The sequence below is a fragment of the Oncorhynchus clarkii genome, chromosome 32 (genome assembly GCF_045791955.1).
Source record: "Oncorhynchus clarkii lewisi isolate Uvic-CL-2024 chromosome 32, UVic_Ocla_1.0, whole genome shotgun sequence".
Lineage (NCBI taxonomy): Eukaryota > Metazoa > Chordata > Actinopteri > Salmoniformes > Salmonidae > Oncorhynchus > Oncorhynchus clarkii.
Window position 1 is genome coordinate 16,369,365 of NC_092178.1, and position 22,763 is coordinate 16,392,127.

General features: G+C 42.4%; 1 protein-coding gene across 1 annotated transcript in view; it reads right to left on the reverse strand.

The window, feature by feature from the left end:
• The window catches only part of LOC139392223 (syndetin-like), a 217,884-nt gene that overhangs the window by 153,736 nt on the left and 41,385 nt on the right, over positions 1–22,763 (reverse strand). The window contains exons 6-10 of the mRNA XM_071140055.1: positions 19,684–19,754; positions 19,326–19,443; positions 18,808–18,843; positions 18,263–18,345; positions 342–384 (exon numbers count right to left, since the gene is read on the reverse strand). Of these exons, the coding sequence (XP_070996156.1) occupies positions 342–384; positions 18,263–18,345; positions 18,808–18,843; positions 19,326–19,443; positions 19,684–19,754 (351 nt within the window). The remainder of the gene's footprint in view (positions 1–341; positions 385–18,262; positions 18,346–18,807; positions 18,844–19,325; positions 19,444–19,683; positions 19,755–22,763) is intronic.

Consider the following 22,763-nt stretch of genomic DNA (forward strand, 5'->3'; position numbering starts at 1 on the left):
CAATGTTAAGATAAAACACTAAGTCTCTCGTTTAACTGTAGGCATTTAAACAATTACAGGGAAGGTGATGTTCATATTTAATATGTTCAGTGTCAAACAACCTTTGAGATGTATGATAAATCGCAGTGTTCTTAACCAATAGAAATAGTTAGTAAACCTATGTGTGGCTACCATGCACCGGAGACCATGGTTCAATCCCCGTCTCTAGCCATGCTCCTGTGTCTCCATATCTCCATCTGGTTCTCAACGGTCTTAATGAAAGCGGAACACTAAAAGGTAGAGTGGATTTCCTCTCTTTTTAAAAGAAAAAGAAGAAACAAGGGAAAAAAGCTCCTCCGTACCTCTATTTGCTCCAGAGTGTCTTGTAGCTTGGAATTCAACTCACTGTGAATGAAAGGACATTGTTAGGTCAGTTCCCTGCTGATCACCTAGACACGAGACAAGGTTTCACTTGGCCTCCATCAGTGACCTAGAACTCTAAGGTATCACTCATCCTGACCTGCAGAAACACGTCGTCACCATACTCTAACACACAGAGACGGGAAAAAAAAGCCATTGTCCGTTTTGTACAAAGCAACACGGTATTTCACAAATGGTGTTTCCTGACCCATTATCATTTCCCTAGTGAAAGGCAACACCTTGAACAACTGCGTGTGGCTGTACTCAAAGTGCTGAACTTTCTCAGTTCGATTTGCCATTTCTGATACAAAGAACATTGTGCTGAATGCTGGATCTAGTCTTTATAGGTTGCTGTCTTGCAGTTGTTTCAAAGTCTTAGTTGATTAGAGGACGGTGTTGGCAACATCAAAGAACAAACTGAATCTACTGTACACTGAGTGTACAAAACATTAGGAACACCTGCTCTTTCCATGACAAAGACTGACCAGGTGAATCCGGGTGACAGCTATGGTCCCTTATTGACGTAACCTGTTAAATCCACTTCAATCAAAATGTTATTTGTCACACGCGCCGAATACAACAAGTGCAGACTTTACAGTGAAATGCTTACTTACGAGCACTTTCCCAACAATGCAGTTAAAAGTATGAAAATTAACAAATAGATACAAATAAAATAGTAACACAATAAAACATCAAGGCTATATACAGGCTATATACAAGGACTACAGGTAGGACTACGAGTACCGAGTCAGTGTACTGGGGTGATTGATTGAGGTATGTACAAGTACATTTGAAGTCGCAAGTTTACATACACTTAGGTTGTCATTAAAACTTGTTTTTCAACCACTCCACAAATTTCATGTTAAACTATAGTTTTAGAAAAAGAGAGATGCTTGCAAGCCGAATAACACCATCCCAACCGTGAAGCATGGGGGTGGGAGCATCATGTTGTGGGGGTGCATTGCTGCAGGAGGGACTGGTGCACTTCACAAAATAGATGGCTTCACAAGGAAGGAAAATTATGTGGCTACATTGAAGCAACATCTCAAGACATCAGTCAGGAAGTTAAAGCTTGGTCGCAAATGGGTCTTCCAAATGGACAATGACCCCAAGCATACTGCCAAAGTTGTGGCAAAATGGCTTAAGGACAACAAAGTCAAGGTATTGGACTGGCCATCACAAAGCCACAGTGGCCATCACAAAGCCTGACCTCAGTCCCATAGAACATTTGTGGGCAGAACTGAAAAAGCATGTGCAAGCAAGGAGGCCTGCAAACCTCAGGAGGAATGGGCCAAAATACACCCAACTTATTGTGGGAAGCTTGTGGAAGGCTACATGAAATGTTTGACCTAAGTTAAACAATTTAAAGGCAATGCTACCAAATACTAATTGAGTGTATGTAAACGTGTGACCAACTAGGAATGTGATGAAAGAAATAAAAGCTGAAATAAATCATTCTCTCTAATATTATTATGACATTTAACATTGTTAAAATAAAGTGGTGATCCTAACTGACCTAAGACAGGGAATTTTTACTTGGATTAAATGTCAGGAATTGTGAAAAACTGAGTTTAAATGTATTTGGCTAAGGTGTATGTAAACTTCCGACTTCAACTGTAGGTAGGCGGTGAAAAGCAGAAAGTCCAGGTAGCCATTTAATTAACTGTTCAGCGTCTTATGGCTTCGCGGTAGAAGCTGTTCAGGAACCTTTTGGTCCCAGACTTGGCGCTCCGTGTGGATGAAGGGGAGGAGACGGGTTAAAGAAGGATTTTCAAGCCTTGAGACACAGATTGTGCATGTGTGCAAGACAAAATATTTAAGTGCCTTTCCCGACTGTACCCTGGCAGAGACTTCAGCCACAGTAGTGTCAGAGACAGGGCAGGCAGAGACTTCAGCCACGGTAGTGTCAGAGACAGGGCAGGCAGAGACTTCAGCCATGGTAGTGTCAGAGACAGGGCAGGCAGAGACTTCAGCCATGGTAGTGTCAGAGACAGGGCAGGCAGAGACTTCAGCCATGGTAGTGTCAGAGACAGGGCAGGCAGAGACTTCAGCCATGGTAGTGGCAGAGACTTCAGCCATGGTAGTGGCAGAGACAGGGCAGGCAGAGACTTCAGCCATGGTAGTGGCAGAGACTTCAGCCATGGTAGTGTCAGAGACAGGGCAGGCAGAGACTTAAGCCATGGTAGTGGCAGAGACAGGGCAGGCAGAGACTTCAGCCACAGTAGTGTCAGAGACAGGGCAAGCAGAGGAGACCCTGTACAGCTGTTTTCATCATAGAATTAGAAATGACTAGAATGGACATTCCAATTCAAGTCAATGTTTAGTCCATTCTAGTATTTCTGTTCCTATGGTTTTATCCAGTCTCTCACATTTTATCTCTCTCACTGAGGGCTAATTAACATGAAGTGTACTGCTTCTCTCTCTGAGTAAACCTCTACTGACAGGGGGGAGTAGGGACTAGGGAGGAACGCACCAACCCCCTGCTGTGTGCTGCCCCACTTTAATGATCAGACGGAATGCATTAAAAAGGAGAAGAAAGAAACTCAACTAAATCCCTCTACCTCGACAGGCGCTGTGGGCATGAAAGGGGGAGGGGCCCTTTTCAATTAACATTGGTAATATGTTGGAGAGGAGCTGTGGGAAAAGCGTAACAGAAGGGGACACAGGCAGGCTGTTGGCGCCTATGGTGGGTTGGAAGGACACACAGAAGGCAAGGATGTCAGTGGGAATACTGTAATTGAAGAGCATCTTAACATGGAGCGCGAAGCAAAAGGGAGGCAGGCAGGCAGGCAGGGAGGGGGAGAGAGAGAGACTCAGGGGTGTTTTTAATTCTCCTCATATGCATAATGAACTCATTGACAAGATGAGAGACTCCGTTCCCCAATGCCACTAACACATCAACCACATAACTCTCGCGTCCCAAATAACAGTCCAACAATGCTATTAGGAGAGCAGAGTGAGACAGTCTGAACTGGCAGTCCTTTTGTCTGTCTAGTTTAACTGTCCAGGCTTAAGCCACTAGAATGTAACTAGACCATAAACCTGTGACTGTCATCTTTTTTTGTTTGTCTACCCAAACTAGGGTATCCAGCACCTCAGTAGTCCATTGTGTCTGGATCGTAAGAATCTGATTGGAGGGCTTAGTCCCCATCTGACATTAGAAGATGAAAAATAGAGAAAGCAATTACCCAGATATACATATCTGGATGTGTAGGTTCTATATTCTCTGACCTTTCTCAGAACAAGGAACTATTTGACATGGGAAAGCGTGGTGGTTCAGACGGCTATACTATGGACAGCATAGAAGATGACAAGCATTCAAATGGAGGCATTGTCTGTGTTCTGGCGTCTGCAGCCTTCCTGTCAACTTCCTTGGAAGGCTGCTTAGGATATGAACTAAAGCAGGTGTATTCAACTCTGACCCGGAGCCTGCTGGTATTCTATTCTGTTCTACTTGCACCCACCTGGTGTCCCAGGTCTAAAATCAGTCCCTGGTTAGAGGGGAACAATGACAAAAAAAAAGCAGTGGAACTGGCTTCGAGGTCCAGAGTTGAGTTTGAGGGAATGAAATAATATATTCTAGCTCTGAAATGTGTCCGTTGAATCTGACAAATGGAGATGTCTGTGTCACGGCTGCAAATGTCAGAACACAGATGACTGTCTGCTGGAGAAGTGACATGTTATGTTCCATTACATGACAAGGTCATCGTGATGTGTTTGTGTGAAACAGCTTGGACACGTCATGTGTCAACTCAATCATCAAGTTTGTTGACGACACGACAGCGGGTGGCCAACAATGAGACAGCCTACAGGTGAGGAGGTTAGAGCCCAGGCAGAGTGGTGCCAGGAAAATAACCTCTCCCTCAATATCCCAAAAACTAAGGAGCAGATCGTAGACTACAGCAGACAGAAGAGGGAGCATCACCCCATCCAATCAACTGGGCCGCAATAGCGAGGGTCAAAAGATTAAAGTTTGTTTAAATGGTAGGCCAAAGCCAAAAAGAGTAAAGTTGACCGATCACCGTCGAGGAAGTAGATCATTTTTTGTATATGACATGGTGAAGTGTGATTCATCACGCCAAAGAACGTGTTCCACTGCTCCAGAGTCCAATGTTGGTGAGCTTTACACCACTCCAGCCGACGCTTGGCATTGCGCATGGTGATCCTAGGCTTATGTGCAGATGCTCAGCCACAGAAACCCATTTCATGAAGCTCCCGACAAACAGTTATTGTGCTGACGTTGCTTCCAGAGGCGTTTTGGAACTCGGTAGTGAGTGTTGCAACCAAGGACAGACAATGTTTACGTGCCACTCGTTTCGACACTTGGCGGTCCCGTTCTGTGAGCTTGTGTGGCCTAACCCATTGCGGCTGAGCTGTTGTTGCTCCTAGATGTTTCCACTTCACAATAACAGCACTTACAGTTGACCGGGGCTGCTCTAGCAGGGCAAACATTTGACGAACTGACTTGTTGGAAAGATGGCATCCTATGGGGGTGCCACATTGAAAGTCACTGTGCTCTTCACTACGGACCATTCTACTGCCAATGTTTGTCTATGGAGATTGCATTGCTGGGTGCTCCATTGTATACACCTGTCAGCAACGGGTGTGGCTGAAATAGCCAAATCCTCTAATTTGAAGGGGTGTCGACATACTTTTGTATATATAGTGTAGTAGGAGAGGTCAGGGTTGGTTTAGGAAGGACTCTCGGGATCAAAGGTCAGACAGTCTGGCCCTGTGACCTCAAAGCCTTGGAATGTCCTGTTTTAATTAAATTGATTCTACAGTTGAACGGACTGAACGACCGGGGCAAGGGGACAGGGGTAAGGTGGTTGACACTGCAGATTGCCAGCTCATCAACGTCCATCCCCCCTAATGCCTCGTCCTCAACTCTGGAAAATTAAACATTTAAATCAGTTGGTACCAGCCTTGGGAGGTAGTCAGCAAAAAGGTGAAATTAGACTTTCATGAACAGTATCATTTTTCAGAAGCTCATTTAAATGGGAACTCTTAGATTCTCTCCAGAGAGCTGTGGCTAAGAGAGGGGTGGAGGGAGAATCTGCTGTGGTGTTTAGAGCTGGCAGCCATCCAAATCCAGAAACATTTGCGCTCATTAGGCAGCGGCGCAGGCAGGAAGACAGAGTGGAGGAGAGCAGCTCCCCTGAGCTCTGGAGCATCTCTAATCTCTATTGATCCCTGCTGCACTCCTGATCTCCAGGCCCTAACCTGTAGTACACCAAAATAAGTGTCCCCAGAAACAAATACATCCCCAGGGAAAGCTGGGATCTAGCTGGTCAGGATTAGAGTTGATAGGATGTATCCCAAATAGACACCCATTATCTTTATAGTGCACAACGTTTCACCAGGGCTGATAGCAAATAACATTACAACTCTTCAGAGTGCCCAGGTTAAAAGTAGTGCACTATATAGGGAACAGAGTGTCATTTGGGACACAGATAGACGACTTTACTGTCCAGGCGGTCGCACACAGGCTTTCCATTTCGTGGTCTTCTGCAGGTCAGGGGATGATGGGAAAATGCCATCTGACGTGGATGGCTATAATCAATAGACAAAAAGGGGAGCTGCTCCCTCTCTCTCACCCCTACAACATGTTAGAGTACCGCTAACCCTCTGACCACTACAACATGTTAGAGTACCGCTAACCCTCTGACCCCTACAACATGTTAGAGTACCGCTAACCCTCTGAACCCTACAACATGTTAGAGTACCGCTAACCCTCTGAACCCTACAACATGTTAGAGTACCGCTAACCCTCTGACCCTACAACATGTTAGAGTACTGCCAACCCTCTCACCCCTACAACATGTTAGAGTACCGCTAACCCTCTGAACCCTACAACATGTTAGAGTACGACTAACCCTCTGAACCCTACAACATGTTAGAGTACCGCTAACCCTCTGAACCCTACAACATGTTAGAGTACCGCTAACCCTCTGACCCCTAACACATTTTAGAGTACTGCTACCCCTCTCACCCCTACAACATGTTAGAGTAAAACTGTCTAGGATATCAAAGGAAGTGGGATAATTGGCTCTCAGAAACATTTCTCAGCTACACACACCATCCTCTTTCAACATGTTCTCAGTCCTACATCATCCAATGCCATAGATTCCGTTTTATCGTCATTCCCCTTTATTAAGAGTAGACGGTAGTATGAGGAACTCTGTTATATACCATGTCATATGCCCTAACTATAGCATCTTAGAAATACATGCAGTGACAACAGTGACCCCGCCACTCCCTCAGAGTATGTAGATGTCTGAACCTCTCGCTCTCTTTCTGTTGTCCTTCGGGATATCAGTTGTGTTTGAAGATTGGCAGTGGGGGTCGGTCAGTGAGTTGAAGACTCTCCTATGGACGGCCTTAGAAGGGGTCAGAGAGGGAAGAGAAAGGTTGGTTCCCTGACCCCTTACTTTCTGACACTCAAATCCCCTCAGCTCTAGCCTGGATAAATCCTGCTCGCACATCCAGGGGCTTCTCTCAAACATATCCCTCCACTGAGGGGTGAAAAGGAAGGAGGGGAAAGAGGGAGGAAATTGCTCTTAACTACTTAAGAAGAGGAGGCAACTCTCCAGTCAGCCTGCCCACCAATCAGGACAAATGTGTGAACTGAAGGGGCTCTGCATTTCAAATAAATACCTCCCGAACACACACACACACACACACACACCAGGGTTTCCGTTAGCCGGTAATTGCCAGCTTTTGGCAGATTAAATAAATTAAATGCTGACAAATTAAATTGTGGCCTGCCAAATTTTCCGGGGCTGCTTATCACACATCCTGATTTTGTGCTTCAGAACCCCTAACTACTTGCGCGCTGCCTTATGTGAATGCTGCAGCGGAGAGAGAGGCCTTGGGCTACTGTTGATTGCAAAAATGGAGACCTTTTTCCATTGAAGTAAATTAAAGTAAAAGTATGCCTATGGTGAAAAGCCTACAACAGGAATGTCCTGCTAATGGACAAGCTTTAATATTATACTGGGCAAAGGTGATAATGTTGGCAAGGCCAAATATGACTTGTTTCATAATACTAGGAGTATGTCATGCGTCACTACTTCACAGGAGAGGCATTTGAACATATTCATTTCAATCAAAATTAGGTTTTTGGCAGAAATGCCTTTGGGAACATGTGAACTTTCATGTGCCTTAATAACAAACATGTATGCCATTTACAAGCCTAGTTGGTTATTCCACAGAAAAAGACAGGAACCTTCCTGTTTGCCATGATTGGCTGAGATAATGGATGGACTGGACATGCCAAGAGATGCCTTTCTTTTTTTTTAAAGATATCACAAAGTATTGCTAATGCTCTCCACTTTCTGGAGGACCGAGTTTTGAAATCTGTGGAATGCCCGGTGGAAGCAGAGTATGATAGCTAAGGAGAAGGAGAAAATTCAGGTGTTTGATTGCAAATATGCAGATCCACTATGCAAGTAACCATTTCACTGTACAGTTTACACCTTCTGTATCCTTTTCATGTGACAAATAAACTTTAATCTTATTTGATATAGTGTGTGTTTACTAGAGACGGTAATGTGAAGAACCTGCACCAAAGTCAAATTAGGATATAACGTTAGTCCAACGAGAGTGTCCAAGTTCCAGAATGCCCTGCTTTTATTTCGTTACACTCACAACCATAAGTTACTTTATGTAATTAGCTTGCATTAACTTGTAAATAATAATTTTGTTGTGAGTTTATTTTCCTGTAATAATGAAAACAAATTAGCTAAAGACGTTGTCAGCTATATGACATGGTCATTATTTGAACTGGCTAGCCAGCTAACGAGCAAAAAATTAACCAAAACATTGTTGAGAAAGTAGCTTTTAGTTGCCTGGTTTGCGAGATTGACATATACTAAATACATGTTTAAACGGATGGGTTTATTGGTGTTAAAATACACCAGTTTTGCTATTTTGGACCACCAGGCTACTGATGTCATGCAACCTGTCGTTTTTGTGTTTATACTTTTTCTTAAAGACATGTGAATCCTTAAGGAGATGGGTGGGGTTAAGGCTTAAGAGGGTGTGAACGATGCTGAATGAGTGTAGATAAAGCTCTCCAGTAGGTGTACCAAAACATTCAAGGGACATTTAAAAAAAAAAAAATGGGTTTACAAGTTTATCAAATTTCAAAGCAGAATGACTTTCCCCATTGTTCCTCAACTTTTGTGTATGATATACAATTTTCTGTTTTTATCCAATGTAAAAAAAAAAAACAGTTTCAAATTTTGCTACATAAGACCGAATCGAGCCGGTCGGTCACAAATGTAGGCTACTCTGCAACTCGTTATTCGGGTGGGATTTATAAATAATTTGTTTTATAATTATTATTCTTGTATATCATTATTATTGTAGACCTATTTATTCATCCAAACCAGTTCTTTAAATATGCAAACACGTGTTTTGTTTCCTTCTGTTGATAACAATTTATTGTCTAAATTAAGTTCAATCTGCCTTTTTAATTGTGTGCTCCCTATAATCTAACAATATAATGCTTATCTTAATTTTTTTAAACGGAAGATAAAAAAAGATCACGAAAATGAATGATTTCCCCTCCTGTATATCTATATAGCAGACACAGTAGCCTGTCTGAAAGAGAAGCATGTCGGTGTTGTAGCATGATGCCGGCATCGCTCTCTAGGCATTAGCTTTTTCCTTTAGACATATTTTCAAATAACATCATACAGTGGACTCTTAAGCCTATAGGCCCATGCATTCAACGCCCTGATGCATTTAGTGCTCAATTCCGCAACAGTTGAACCATGGAAAAGGATTGTTTCAGGAAAGTAAAAACCAATGAATTGGCTAAAGTTTTGCATATGCAATACAAAACACTATCCTTGTGTTTCGATGTAATTGGTTATAGGCTGTTTTTAAAGGACATGTAAATGTGGCTCATTATCCATTGTTTATTGATGGCAATATTATTGATGACGCACCCAATTCATATGGATGACCGGTCAAATGTTCGATAAATTACAATCTTCCAGGTCACTTGTCTGGTGCCAAATCTTCCTAGCGGAAGCACTGCCACACACAACTCAACAATGGAGGATAATTAATGAGTGGGAGAGGAGGGGGGAGAGGGGGCATGATAAACAGACTGGGGAAGGTGGCTTCCATGAGCTGGCAGAGAGTGAATCCCTCACACAGAGCAGGACAGAGAAGGAGATATCTGGCTGAACAGATATGGCTAGTTGAAGGCTGATAAAATGAGAGACTGACCACGCCAGTCAGTAACTAGAAGAGGAGGAAGAGAGCTCTGTAAATCGTTGACTGGCATAGAGGCAAGCATCAAAGAAAGGGAGAATAAAAAAGAAAGAGAGGGGGAATAAGAAAGAGAAAGGGAAGTGGAATAAGAAAGACGGGGAATAAGAAAGAAAGAGGGAATAAGAAAGAAAGAGGGGAAATAAGAAAGGGAGGTTGAATAAGAAAGAGAGAGAAGGGGAATAAGAAAGAGAGAGGGGGGAATAAGAAAGGGGGATTAAGAAAGAGGAGGATTAAGAAAGAAAGAGGGGGAATAAGAAAGGGAGGTGGAATAAGAAAGAGGGGGGACAATAAGAAAGATGAGAATAAGAGAGAGAGAGGGGACAATAAGAAAGAAAGGGGGGGGGAATAAGAAAGAAAGAGGGGGGGAATAAGAAAGAGAGAGGGGGGAATAAGAAAGAGAGAGGGGGGGAATAAGAAAGAGAGAGGGGGGAATAAGAAAGAGAGAGGGGGGAATAAGAAAGAGAAAGGGGGGAATAAGAAAGAGAGAGGGGGGGAATAAGAAAGAGAGAGGGGGGGAATAAGAAAGAGAGAGAGGGGAATAAGAAAGAGAAAGGGGGGAATAAGAAAGAGAAAGGGGGGAATAAGAAAGAGAGAGGGGGGGAATAAGAAAGAGAGAGAGGGGGAATAAGAAAGAGAGGGGGGGAATAAGAAAGAGAGAGGGGGGGAATAAGAGGGTGAATAATAAAGAGGGGGATATTTTTTTTCAACTTTATTTAACCAGGTAAGCCAGTTGAGAACAAGTTCTCATTTACAACTGCGACATGGCCAAGATTAAGCAAAGCAGTGTGAAAAAAAACAACACCGAGTTACACATAAACAAACACAGTCAATAACAGAAAAGAAAAATAGAATAAAAAAAATAGAAAAATCTATGTACAGTGTGTGCAAATGTAGAAGAGTAGGGAGGTAGGCAATAAGTAGGCCCTAGAGGTGAAAATAATTACAATTTGCATTAATACTGGAGTGATTGATGTGCAGATGATAATGTGCAAGTAGAGATACTGGGGTGCAAAAGAGCAAGAGGGTAAGTAATACTATGGGGATGAGGTAGTTGGATGGGCTAATTACAGATTGGCTGTGTACAGGTACAATGACCAGTAACCTGCTCCGACAGCTGATGCTTAAAGTTAGAGAAGGAGATAAGACTCTATCTTCAGAGATTTTCGCAATTCGTTCCAGTCATTGGCAGCAGAGAACTGGAAGGAAAGGCAGCTAAAGGAAGTGTTGGCTTTGGGGATGACCAATGAAATATACAGTGCCTTGCGAAAGTATTCGGCCCCCTTGAACTTTGCGACCTTTTGCCACATTTCAAGCTTTAAATATATAGATATAAAACTGTATTTTTTTGTGAAGAATCATGATGATTGGGACACAATCATGAAGTGGAACGACATTTATTGGATATTTCAAACTTTTTTAACAAAAAAAAAAAATTGGGCGTGCAAAATTATTCAGCCCCTTTACTTTCAGTGCAGCAAACTCTCTCCAGAAGTTCAGTGAGGATCTCTGAATGATCCAATGTTGACCTAAATGACTAATGATGATAAATACAATCCACCTGTGTGTAATCAAGTCTCCGTATAAATGCACCTGCACTGTGATAGTCTCAGAGGTCCGTTAAAAGCGCAGAGAGCATCATGAAGAACAAGGAACACACCAGGCAGGTCCGAGATACTGTTGTGAAGAAGTTTAAAGCTGGATTTGGATACAAAAAGATTTCCCAAGCTTTAAACATCCCAAGGAGCACTGTGCAAGCGATAATATTGAAATGGAAGGAGTATCAGACCACTGCAAATCTACCAAGACCTGGCCGTCCCTCTAAACTTTCAGCTCATACAAGGAGAAGACTGATCAGAGATGCAGCCAAGAGGCCCATGATCACTCTGGATGAACTGCAGAGATCTACAGCTGAGGTGGGAGACTCTGTCCATAGGACAACAATCAGTCGTATATTGCACAAATCTGGCCTCTATGGAAGAGTGGCAAGAAGAAAGCCATTTCTTAAAGATATCCATAAAAAGTGTTGTTTAAAGTTTGCCACAAGCCACCTGGGAGACACACCAAACATGTGGAAGAAGGTGCTCTGGTCAGATGAAACCAAAATTGAACTTTTTGGCAACAATGCAAAACGTTATGTTTGGCGTAAAAGCAACACAGCTCATCACCCTGAACACACCATCCTGAACACTGTCAAACATGGTGGTGGCAGCATCATGGTTTGGGCCTGCTTTTCTTCAGCAGGGACAGGGAAGATGGTTCAAATTGATGGGAAGATGGATGGAGCCAAATACAGGACCATTCTGGAAGAAAACCTGATGGAGTCTGCAAAAGACCTGAGACTGGGACGGAGATTTGTCTTCCAACAAGACAATGATCCAAAACATAAAGCAAAATCTACAATGGAATGGTTAAAAAAAAAAACATATCCAGGTGTTAGAATGGCCAAGTCAAAGTCCAGACCTGAATCCAATCGAGAATCTGTGGAAAGAACTGAACACTGCTGTTCACAAATGCTCTCCATCCAACCTCACTGAGCTCGAGCTGTTTTGCAAGGAGGAATGGGAAAAAATGTCAGTCTCTCGATGTGCAAAACTGATAGAGACATACCCCAAGCGACTTACAGCTGTAATCGCAGAAAAAGGTGGCGCTACAAAGTATTAACTTAAGGGGGCTGAATAATTTTGCACGCCCAATTTTTCAGTTTTTGATTTGTTAAAAAAGTTTGAAATATCCAATAAATGTCGTTCCACTTCATGATTGTGTCCCACTTGTTGTTGATTCTTCACAAAAAAATACAGTTTTATATCTTTATGTTTGAAGCCTGAAATGTGGCAAAAGGTAGCAAAGTTCAAGGGGGCCGAATACTTTCGCAAGGCACTGTACCTGCTGGAGGGCGTGCTACGGGTGGGTGTTGCTATGGTGACCAGTGAGCTGAGATAAGGCGGTGCTTTACCTAGCAAAGACTTGTAGATGACCTGGAAACAATGGGTTTGGCGACGAATATGAAGCGAGTTCCAGCCAATGAGAGCATACAGGTCGCAGTGGTGGGTAGTATATGGGGTTTTGGTGACAAAACGGATGGCACTGTGATAGACTACATCCAGTTTGCTGAGTAGAGTGCTGGGGCCTATTTTGTAAATGACATCGCCGAAGTCAAGGATCGGTAGGATAGTTTCTGAATAAGAAAGAGAGAAAGAGATGAGGGAATGAGAGATAGAAAGAAAGAGGATGAGAGAGTGAGAGACAATGACAGATAGGGTATTAAAGAGAGCGAAAAACAGTGAGAATGCATGCTAATGCCCAAACCCACAGGGGATAGCCTAATTATATAATGACAGGCCATTATCTATGTCCGTGGCTTATCGATTGATGGTAGTACCACCAGTTTCATCTGCTGGTACGTGCAACCTTGCTGATCACACACAGCAGTCTGTCGCTAATTCAAATACCACTGCTTTATTGTTGTTGCACACCAACGCACACTGGAAAGGGGGAGAAAGGGGGGAGAGGGGAGAGAGGGGGAGATGAGTCTGGCCCTGGTAAAACGGTCATTAAGTACCCTAACCATGCTTTTTCACAAGTCTGAACACGAACCCTGTCCGTCCGTCTGTCTGGTAGGTCTTCAGTACATGACAAAACATACATTATCACACTAATGGTTTTAAAGCCCACAATATGAGACGGTTTGAACCCATTAGCAAATGTCCATTTACTGTCCGTAAAACACAAAGGTTTTGGGATGGAAAAAGGGGTGGAATTTATAATCCACAGTTAAAAGCCTGTACAGTTAAATTCTGTTGGAAGCTCCTTTAATTCCAGCACTTTCTCTGAGTAGCAACCATAAACCTTTTAAAAGCATCAATGAGCGCTATAGGCTGTGGCACGTCAGTAAAAAAATGTTTTTATGTTTGGACTTTCTTTTATTCAATGCATGTTTTCATTGCTTGGTAGTATATAAATTAATTGGTTTTCTTTAAAAAAAAAAGTTGGATGTGTCTGACTCAATTATTCAACAAGGTTGTTCTGACTCTCAGGCCTATAATGCGCTAATGTTGTGTCAAATCCTCGCCAACCTGGCATGGTATAATTTGAATATTTTCTTAATTTACAGACTAATCAACACTGATCATGCTCAGTCCTGGCCGATATGCCGCCTTGCAAAGTAGAATAGTAGCCTAGGCTATACAGTGTCGGCCCACAATGCACTTTTATGAATGCCCACGTGGTAGCCGACTGTTTGTAAAACAGTCAATCCCTGTCATTTGGTTACATTAATTTCTGTTAATGCATGTACTAATTACAGTAATTTACCGTTCTCATTCTCGGCGTGGAAACGTTGTTGCAGGGTTCACAACCTGCTACACTTGTGAGAAACAAGTTTAGGTTTATTTCTTACCCTCATTTACGAGCTCCATGTGAGCAATGAGCATATGCCTGGCTTCTCTGTCCTGTTAATGTTGACGGAGTGCTCATCTGAACACACATAGAAGTACCCAGCCTGCATCTCACAAATGTCAAATGCAGGAAAGTGCCTAATTCAGGCGGTGTCAGAGGAAGGCCCTAATTGTCAAACACTCCAGCCACCCTAGACATAGACTGTTCTCTCTGCTACCGCACGGCAAGCGGTACCGGAGTGCCAAGTCTAGGTCCAATGCATTGCCACCCCCCCCTCCCTTCTACTCTCTGTTACTAGCAATGCAGTCACTTTAATAACTCTACCTACATGTACATATTACCTCGACACCCCTGTATATAGCCTCCACATTGACTCTGTACCGGTACCCCCTGTATATAGCCTCCACATTAACGCTGTACCGGTACCCCCTGTATATAGCCTCCAGATTGACTCTGTACCGGTACCGCCTGTATATAGCCTCCACATTGACTCTGTACCGGTACCACCTGTATATAGCCTCCACATTGACTCTGTACCGGTACCCCCTGTATATAGCCTCCACATTGACTCTGTACCGGTACCCCCTGTATACAGCCTCCACATTGACTCTGTACCGGTACCCCCTGTATATAGCCTCCACATTGACTCTGTACCGGTACCCCCTGTATATAGCCTCCACATTGACTCTGTACCGGTACCCCCTGTACATAGCCTCCACATTGACTCTGTACCGGTACCCCCTGTATATAGCCTCCACATTAACGCTGTACCGGTACCCCCTGTATATAGCCTCCACATTGACTCTGTACCGGTACCGCCTGTATATAGCCTCCACATTGACTCTGTACCGGTACCCCCTGTATATAGCCTCCACATTGACTCTGTACCGGTACCCCCTGTACATAGCCTCCACATTGACTCTGTACCGGTACCCTCTGTATATAGCCCCACTATTGTTATTTTACTGCTGCTCTTTAATTATTATCTCTTACTTTTTTTTTGTATTTTCTGCATTGTTGGTTAAAGGTTTGTAAGTAAGCATTTCACTGTATTCAGCGCATGTGACAGATTGAATTTGATTTGAGTAGTTGGAATCTTAACATACCTTATGCAGCTGTAGTGTTTGAATGTGCTGTAGTAGTTGGAATCTTAACATACCTTATGCAGCTGTAGTGTTTGAATGTGCTGTAGTAGTTGGAATCTTAACATACCTTATGCAGCTGTAGTGTTTGAATGTGCTGTAGTAGTTGGAATCTTAACATACCTTATGCAGCTGTAGTGTTTGAATGTGCTGTAGTAGTTGGAATCTTAACATACCTTATGCAGCTGTAGTGTTTGAATGTGCTGTAGTAGTTGGAATCTTAACATACCTTATGCAGCTGTAGTGTTTGAATGTGCTGTAGTAGTTGGAATCTTAACATACCTTATGCAGCTGTAGTGTTTGAATGTGCTGTAGTAGTTGGAATCTTAACATACCTTATGCAGCTGTAGTGTTTGAATGTGCTGTAGTAGTTGGAATCTTAACATACCTTATGCAGCTGTAGTGTTTGAATGTGCTGTAGTAGTTGGAATCTTAACATACCTTATGCAGCTGTAGTGTTTGAATGTGCTGTAGTAGTTGGAATCTTAACATACCTTATGCAGCTGTAGTGTTTGAATGTGCTGTAGTAGTTGGAATCTTAACATACCTTATGCAGCTGTAGTGTTTGAATGTGCTGTAGTAGTTGGAATCTTAACATACCTTATGCAGCTGTAGTGTTTGAATGTGCTGTAGTAGTTGGAATCTTAACATACCTTATGCAGCTGTAGTGTTTGAATGTGCTGTAGTAGTTGGAATCTTAACATACCTTATGCAGCTGTAGTGTTTGAATGTGCTGTAGTAGTTGGAATCTTAACATACCTTATGCAGCTGTAGTGTTTGAATGTGCTGTAGTAGTTGGAATCTTAACATACCTTATGCAGCTGTAGTGTTTGAATGTGCTGTAGTAGTTGGAATCTTAACATACCTTATGCAGCTATAGTGTTTGAATGTGCTGTAGTAGTTGGAATCTTAACATACCTTATGCAGCTGTAGTGTTTGAATGTGCTGTAGTAGTTGGAATCTTAACATACCTTATGCAGCTGTAGTGTTTGAATGTGCTGTAGTAGTTGGAATCTTAACATACCTTATGCAGCTGTAGTGTTTGAATGTGCTGTAGTAGTTGGAATCTTAACATACCTTATGCAGCTATAGTGTTTGAATGTGCTGTAGTAGTTGGAATCTTAACATACCTTATGCAGCTATAGTGTTTGAATGTGCTGTAGTAGTTGGAATCTTAACATACCTTATGCAGCTGTAGTGTTTGAATGTGCTGTAGTAGTTGGAATCTTAACATACCTTATGCAGCTGTAGTGTTTGAATGTGCTGTAGTAGTTGGAATCTTAACATACCTTATGCAGCTGTAGTGTTTGAATGTGCTGTAGTAGTTGGAATCTTAACATACCTTATGCAGCTGTAGTGTTTGAATGTGCTGTAGTAGTTGGAATCTTAACATACCTTATGCAGCTGTAGTGTTTGAATGTGCTGTAGTAGTTGGAATCTTAACATACCTTATGCAGCTATAGTGTTTGAATGTGCTGTAGTAGTTGGAATCTTAACATACCTTATGCAGCTGTAGTGTTTGAATGTGCTGTAGTAGTTGGAATCTTAACATACCTTATGCAGCTATAGTGTTTGAATGTGCTGTAGTAGTTGGAATCTTAACATACCTTATGCAGCTGTAGTGTTTGAATGTGCTGTAGTAGTTGGAATCTTAACATACCTTATGCAGCTGTAGTGTTTGAATGTGCTGTAGTAGTTGGAATCTTAACATACCTTATGCAGCTATAGTGTTTGAATGTGCTGTAGTAGTTGGAATCTTAACATACCTTATGCAGCTGTAGTGTTTGAATGTGCTGTAGTAGTTGGAATCTTAACATACCTTATGCAGCTATAGTGTTTGAATGTGCTGTAGTAGTTGGAATCTTAACATACCTTATGCAGCTGTAGTGTTTGAATGTGCTGTAGTAGTTGGAATCTTAACATACCTTATGCAGCTGTAGTGTTTGAATGTGCTGTAGTAGTTGGAATCTTAACATACCTTATGCAGCTGTAGTGTTTGAATGTGCTGTAGTAGTTGGAATCTTAACATACCTTATGCAGCTGTAGTGTTTGAATGTGCTGTAGTAGTTGGAATCTTAACATACCTTATGCAGCTATAGTGTTTGAATGTGCTGTAGTAGTTGGAATCTTAACATACCTTATGCAGCTGTAGTGTTTGAATGTGCTGTAGTAGTTGGAATCTTAACATACCTTATGCAGCTGTAGTGTTTGAATGTGCTGTAGTAGTTGGAATCTTAACATACCTTATGCAGCTGTAGTGTTTGAATGTGCTGTAGTAGTTGGAATCTTAACATACCTTATGCAGCTGTAGTGTTTGAATGTGCTGTAGTAGTTGGAATCTTAACATACCTTATGCAGCTGTAGTGTTTGAATGTGCTGTAGTAGTTGGAATCTTAACATACCTTATGCAGCTGTAGTGTTTGAATGTGCTGTAGTAGTTGGAATCTTAACATACCTTATGCAGCTGTAGTGTTTGAATGTGCTGTAGTAGTTGGAATCTTAACATACCTTATGCAGCTGTAGTGTTTGAATGTGCTGTAGTAGTTGGAATCTTAACATACCTTATGCAGCTATAGTGTTTGAATGTGCTGTAGTAGTTGGAATCTTAACATACCTTATGCAGCTATAGTGTTTGAATGTGCTGTAGTAGTTGGAATCTTAACATACCTTATGCAGCTGTAGTGTTTGAATGTGCTGTAGTAGTTGGAATCTTAACATACCTTATGCAGCTATAGTGTTTGAATGTGCTGTAGTAGTTGGAATCTTAACATACCTTATGCAGCTGTAGTGTTTGAATGTGCTGTAGTAGTTGGAATCTTAACATACCTTATGCAGCTGTAGTGTTTGAATGTGCTGTAGTAGTTGGAATCTTAACATACCTTATGCAGCTGTAGTGTTTGAATGTGCTGTAGTAGTTGGAATCTTAACATACCTTATGCAGCTGTAGTGTTTGAATGTGCTGTAGTAGTTGGAATCTTAACATACCTTATGCAGCTGTAGTGTTTGAATGTGCTGTAGTAGTTGGAATCTTAACATACCTTATGCAGCTGTAGTGTTTGAATGTGCTGGCAGCCTTCTGACATTCCAGACACAACTGGATGGCACCAGGATAGTCCTCCTCCTACAGGACAGAGAGAGAGACAAACTAAAAACGAGAATATCAGGCATTAAACAAACTCTGTCAAACATAATTTGGTTGGTTAAAGACTAGGGCTAACTTCCTGATTAGTACATATTTTGGTGTATACAAGAGTACACAAACATATTGTTTTGAAGTAGGCCAGAGTGAAAAAAAAGTTTGGTAACCACTACTGTTACTACTGTATGTAGCTTGGTCTTGGTGGGATAACTCAGAGCGTCAGCTCTTTCGATCCTATGGGCTACAACTAAATACTTCTCATTTGTATATCTGTCGCTAGCCTTACAATCTACTGAAATCTATGGCTATGGTGACAGCAGCAGGAATGAGTCTAGGATGGTCTGCCATTACAAATGGGATTCAGGGATTCATGACGATCTGGATTTAATAACCAAGCTTCATCTAAACTCAGCTTCATAGAGCACCCGTCCGTGAGTCTCTTACCTCCAGCATCTCACTGAGTCGAACATCAGTCCTTTGCTGTAAAACAACAAGCAAAACAGTTAAAGGAATACTTCTGGATTTTGGCAATTGGCCCTTTATCTACTTACTCAGAGTCAGATGAACTCGTGGATACTATTTTTATGTCTCTGTGTGCAGTTTGAAGTAAGTTGTTAACTAGCACAACTGCTAACTAGCGTTAGCGAAATGACGAGGTCTTGTTAAGATTATGCTAACGTTAGTTAGCATTGGCTCACCAACTACCTAACTTCCTTCATACTGGACAGAGACATAAAAATGGTATACACAAATGTATCTACTTCCTCAGAGTCTAATGAAGGGCCTCATTGACAAAATCCCTAAGTATCCCTTTAAGAATGATCATCATTATCAAGAACCACAACCTAAATGTTGAGCCTCAATTAGGAAATAAGTAACATCCCACAACTGAATTGTGTTGCATGTAGATATCCATATGTCTGTATCAGGATTTAAAGCAACAAGGTGACTTGGACAGTTACCAGGGTCTTGATGGTCCTCAGTGACTTCAGCAGCCCTGTGAGCAGGTGTCTCCTCCTCTGATTGGCTAGGAGCCCCAGGCTGGCCTCGGTGAAGTCCTCCTTTGAAATACTCAGCTGCCTGGAACCAGGAAGTGACATCATGAAACATTTACCATCCTGGCACAGTTCTGTTGGAGTAGTCTCAAAATGCTTCGCAACTCTGACTGAACTGAAGTACAGGTAAACTTGTTGTACATGTGCACAGTGGGAATGATATTAATTAGCAGGCTCAATGCTGAGAGGAATATTCAACCCCAAGCATCCCCAATGGAAGAGAACTAGCTTTGAGAGGGAGGGTGGGTCACATCTGAGTACTTACCTCCTAGCATTGGTGCAAATCACTGCAGCCAGCTGTAGATTGGTTTGTAATGACGTCACCCTCTCCAACTCCTGCGGAAAACAAGAGATCCATTCACATTGAGTGACCAAAGTTACTCTTTCTTTAACAGTCCACTCTGCACATGGTAAAATGTTACGGTACAGTACAGAAGATAACAATTGAGTTGAACGCTAGCTGGAATAGGACTGTGTATAATAAAGGGTTACTGTAACTTTTAAAGTCAGTTGAATTGTCTCTCATCTGCTCCAGTTTCCTGTGAGCCCCATCTGGCACTAATGGGGTGAATCAGGGAGAATCATTCCCCCACACAGGGTACGAAACGTTCTTCTGTTTCTCTTGCACACCCCACTGTGACCCATGAGAAAACACCACACCGCATTCTCCTCCATCCATTGTCTCTATTCAGTACCAGTGCCTCACTGGCAAAGGCTTATCAACCCTAAAGTGTGTGTTTGTGCATAAGTGTGTCATAATATGAAAAACACAAACATTCAGAGAGAAATGGAAGAGTTCTGTAATGGAAAGAGGAAATGAGTGGTTTTACATGGAAAAGGCCAACCCAACAACAACCTCTCAAAGAACAAACATGCCCTCAGCTACTGTGGATTCACAGAATAGTGATATTCTGACTTGTTTTTTGAAGAGCCAGCTGTCATCGCCTTGAGGTGAGAGCGCACGCTAACTAACCTTATCTTAGGCAAACATTATTGGGTCTGGTCAAAGCCTCAAAGAGGCAGCCGTCGGAGAAAGACAACACACACTGTCATGTTTTTTTTTGTGTGTATGTATTTTTATTCAAGTTTTACAGAATGTACATCAATGTAAGTACAAAGAATACTGTCATGTTAAAAACAACTATTTGGTGAGGGAATACGAGGTGGAAAATTGATTCAGCGCAGTAGATAAAGAGGGGCAAACAGAGAAACGGCTCTTACGTCAGAACAGACGTCTAAACAAACAATCCCATTCAAACTGGATAGAGAATAGCCTCCTGGCTGGCTTGATCAGTTGATATAAAACAAGTCACAAACAACTCCTAGTTTAAGGGCATGGATGCTGTTAACCTCATGAAGTGAGGGACATAAGGCCTACTGCTACATGCAAAGTGGTCACGACTCAGGCTGTACCCAAACTAACCTCTCCCATATCAACTGAATGACCATACACCATCAAACATAATGCAGATCCGTGTTGCCAGCAGAATCAGCCTCTGAGGCTGACTAGACACTTCATTTTCAACCCGTCTAAACCTTTTCTTTTTGTACTGTGATTCAGCTTTTAGCTGCAAATGTGTACAAGGTCAAATAACCCTTATGCAGTATAGTAGGCCTTACATGATGAGCAATATAGTTGCTGTAGTTGAACAGTATGAATGTAGTATTTTCAGAGCAAGTTAAACAACATGCATTAGTAATGCTGAACAAATAGTGTCCTTGGACGTGCCCTTGCCCAAAGGGCGGAGTGGCCTAGTGGCAGCTCTGCTGAGTCACTGAGAATGAAGAACTAGTGACTCACCGCGGCACAGTCGCATCATTAGTGAGACCGACCAGTAAGCCAAGTTTCTCGCTAATACCCAGGCCAGTGGCCCGAAATCCCATTGTAAAACCTGAAGCTAGCTACAGCTCTCGGGTCTCGCCTGTACCCCAATGGCAGACAAGGTTAAGGCCTTAAGTCCAATGAATCATCAGAAAACTTCCTAGCATGACAATTGGATTTTCAGTGGTATAATTTGTGTCTGTGAAAGAAGCAGTGTGTGTGGAATGCAAGCTGAATACAGAAAAACACCAGAAACCTATCACACACACCTAAAATGTACTTCCTGACTGAGCAAATGGAAGCTGTAGCCCAACACCCGGTCCGTTCACAGCCCTTTCCGCTAGAATGGCTGAGACACACGGCAAGGGGTCTCTACTATAGAGTTTACACATCTTTCTAACCATTTATACCTCTGTTTGGAGACACATCTATCTAGCTGATCCAGCAGATCTGATAGAACATCCCCATCGGGTTACAGAGACAGAGACACACACAGCAGCCTGGGGATTAACACATGACCTCTTCCCTATCTCCCATCCTCCCAGGAGTAAACCTGTCTGTTAGCGAGCTGACAACCACAGCAGCAGATGTTAAATAAATCAAATAAAACCTTTGTTTAACTAGGCAAGTCAGTTAAGAACAAATTCTAATTTACAATGACGGCCTAGGAACAGTGGGTTAACTGCCTTGTTCAGGGGCAGAATGACCGATTTTTACCTTGTCAGCTCTGGGATTTGACCTAGCAACCTTTCAGTTACTGGCCCAACGCTCTAACTGCCCCAAGCAGATACTGTAGCTTCTAAAAACACAGTGGTGCAAAAGGCCAATTCAACCCCTCCGAATACTATGATATAGGTAGAAGTCATCCCCAAGGATGACTGGGGCAATAATACATTTCTCAAGCGACCCAGGACCTGGGTGGAAATGGAAAATGAGATTTGATGGGAAGAAAATGACACTCGACGGGCTGTTCACCATTCGGCTGTACTTCTAAAGTGGTGAACTGCATCCCAGTGGTGTAGTGGAGGATATACCCAGGTACACACCGCATCCCCACTGATATGTATCAAAGTAGTGTGGTGGAAGTACACGCCGTATCAATTAAGAGATGGAACAGGTCAGAATGTTCAGGTTACAATTTGATTATTTCTTCACATTTTAGGCACAGCAATGTGCACACGGCAGTTGGCCTATGGTGGGATTTTGGCTATAGGCTGCTTTGAAGCAAGCTAAGACACGCTTCATAATAGGAAGTAAAACGTCCAGGTTTCAAACAATTAAGGAACAGGAACAATATAGTGATGCTAATGATAGACCTAACCGTCTTCTGGTAAATGGAAAGGCTTTCCCAACAACCTTCTCTATTAAATGTTTACTAGCTACAAAGTAGCCCAACCTGTCAGAATGATATCATGAATATATGCGTCAATCCAGAGGTCATTTCTTTTGAAATCTCCAACTCATGTGACAGAAACAGCTAACCAAACAACAGAGCTAGGTGTCTGCACACTTGAATTAAAAGG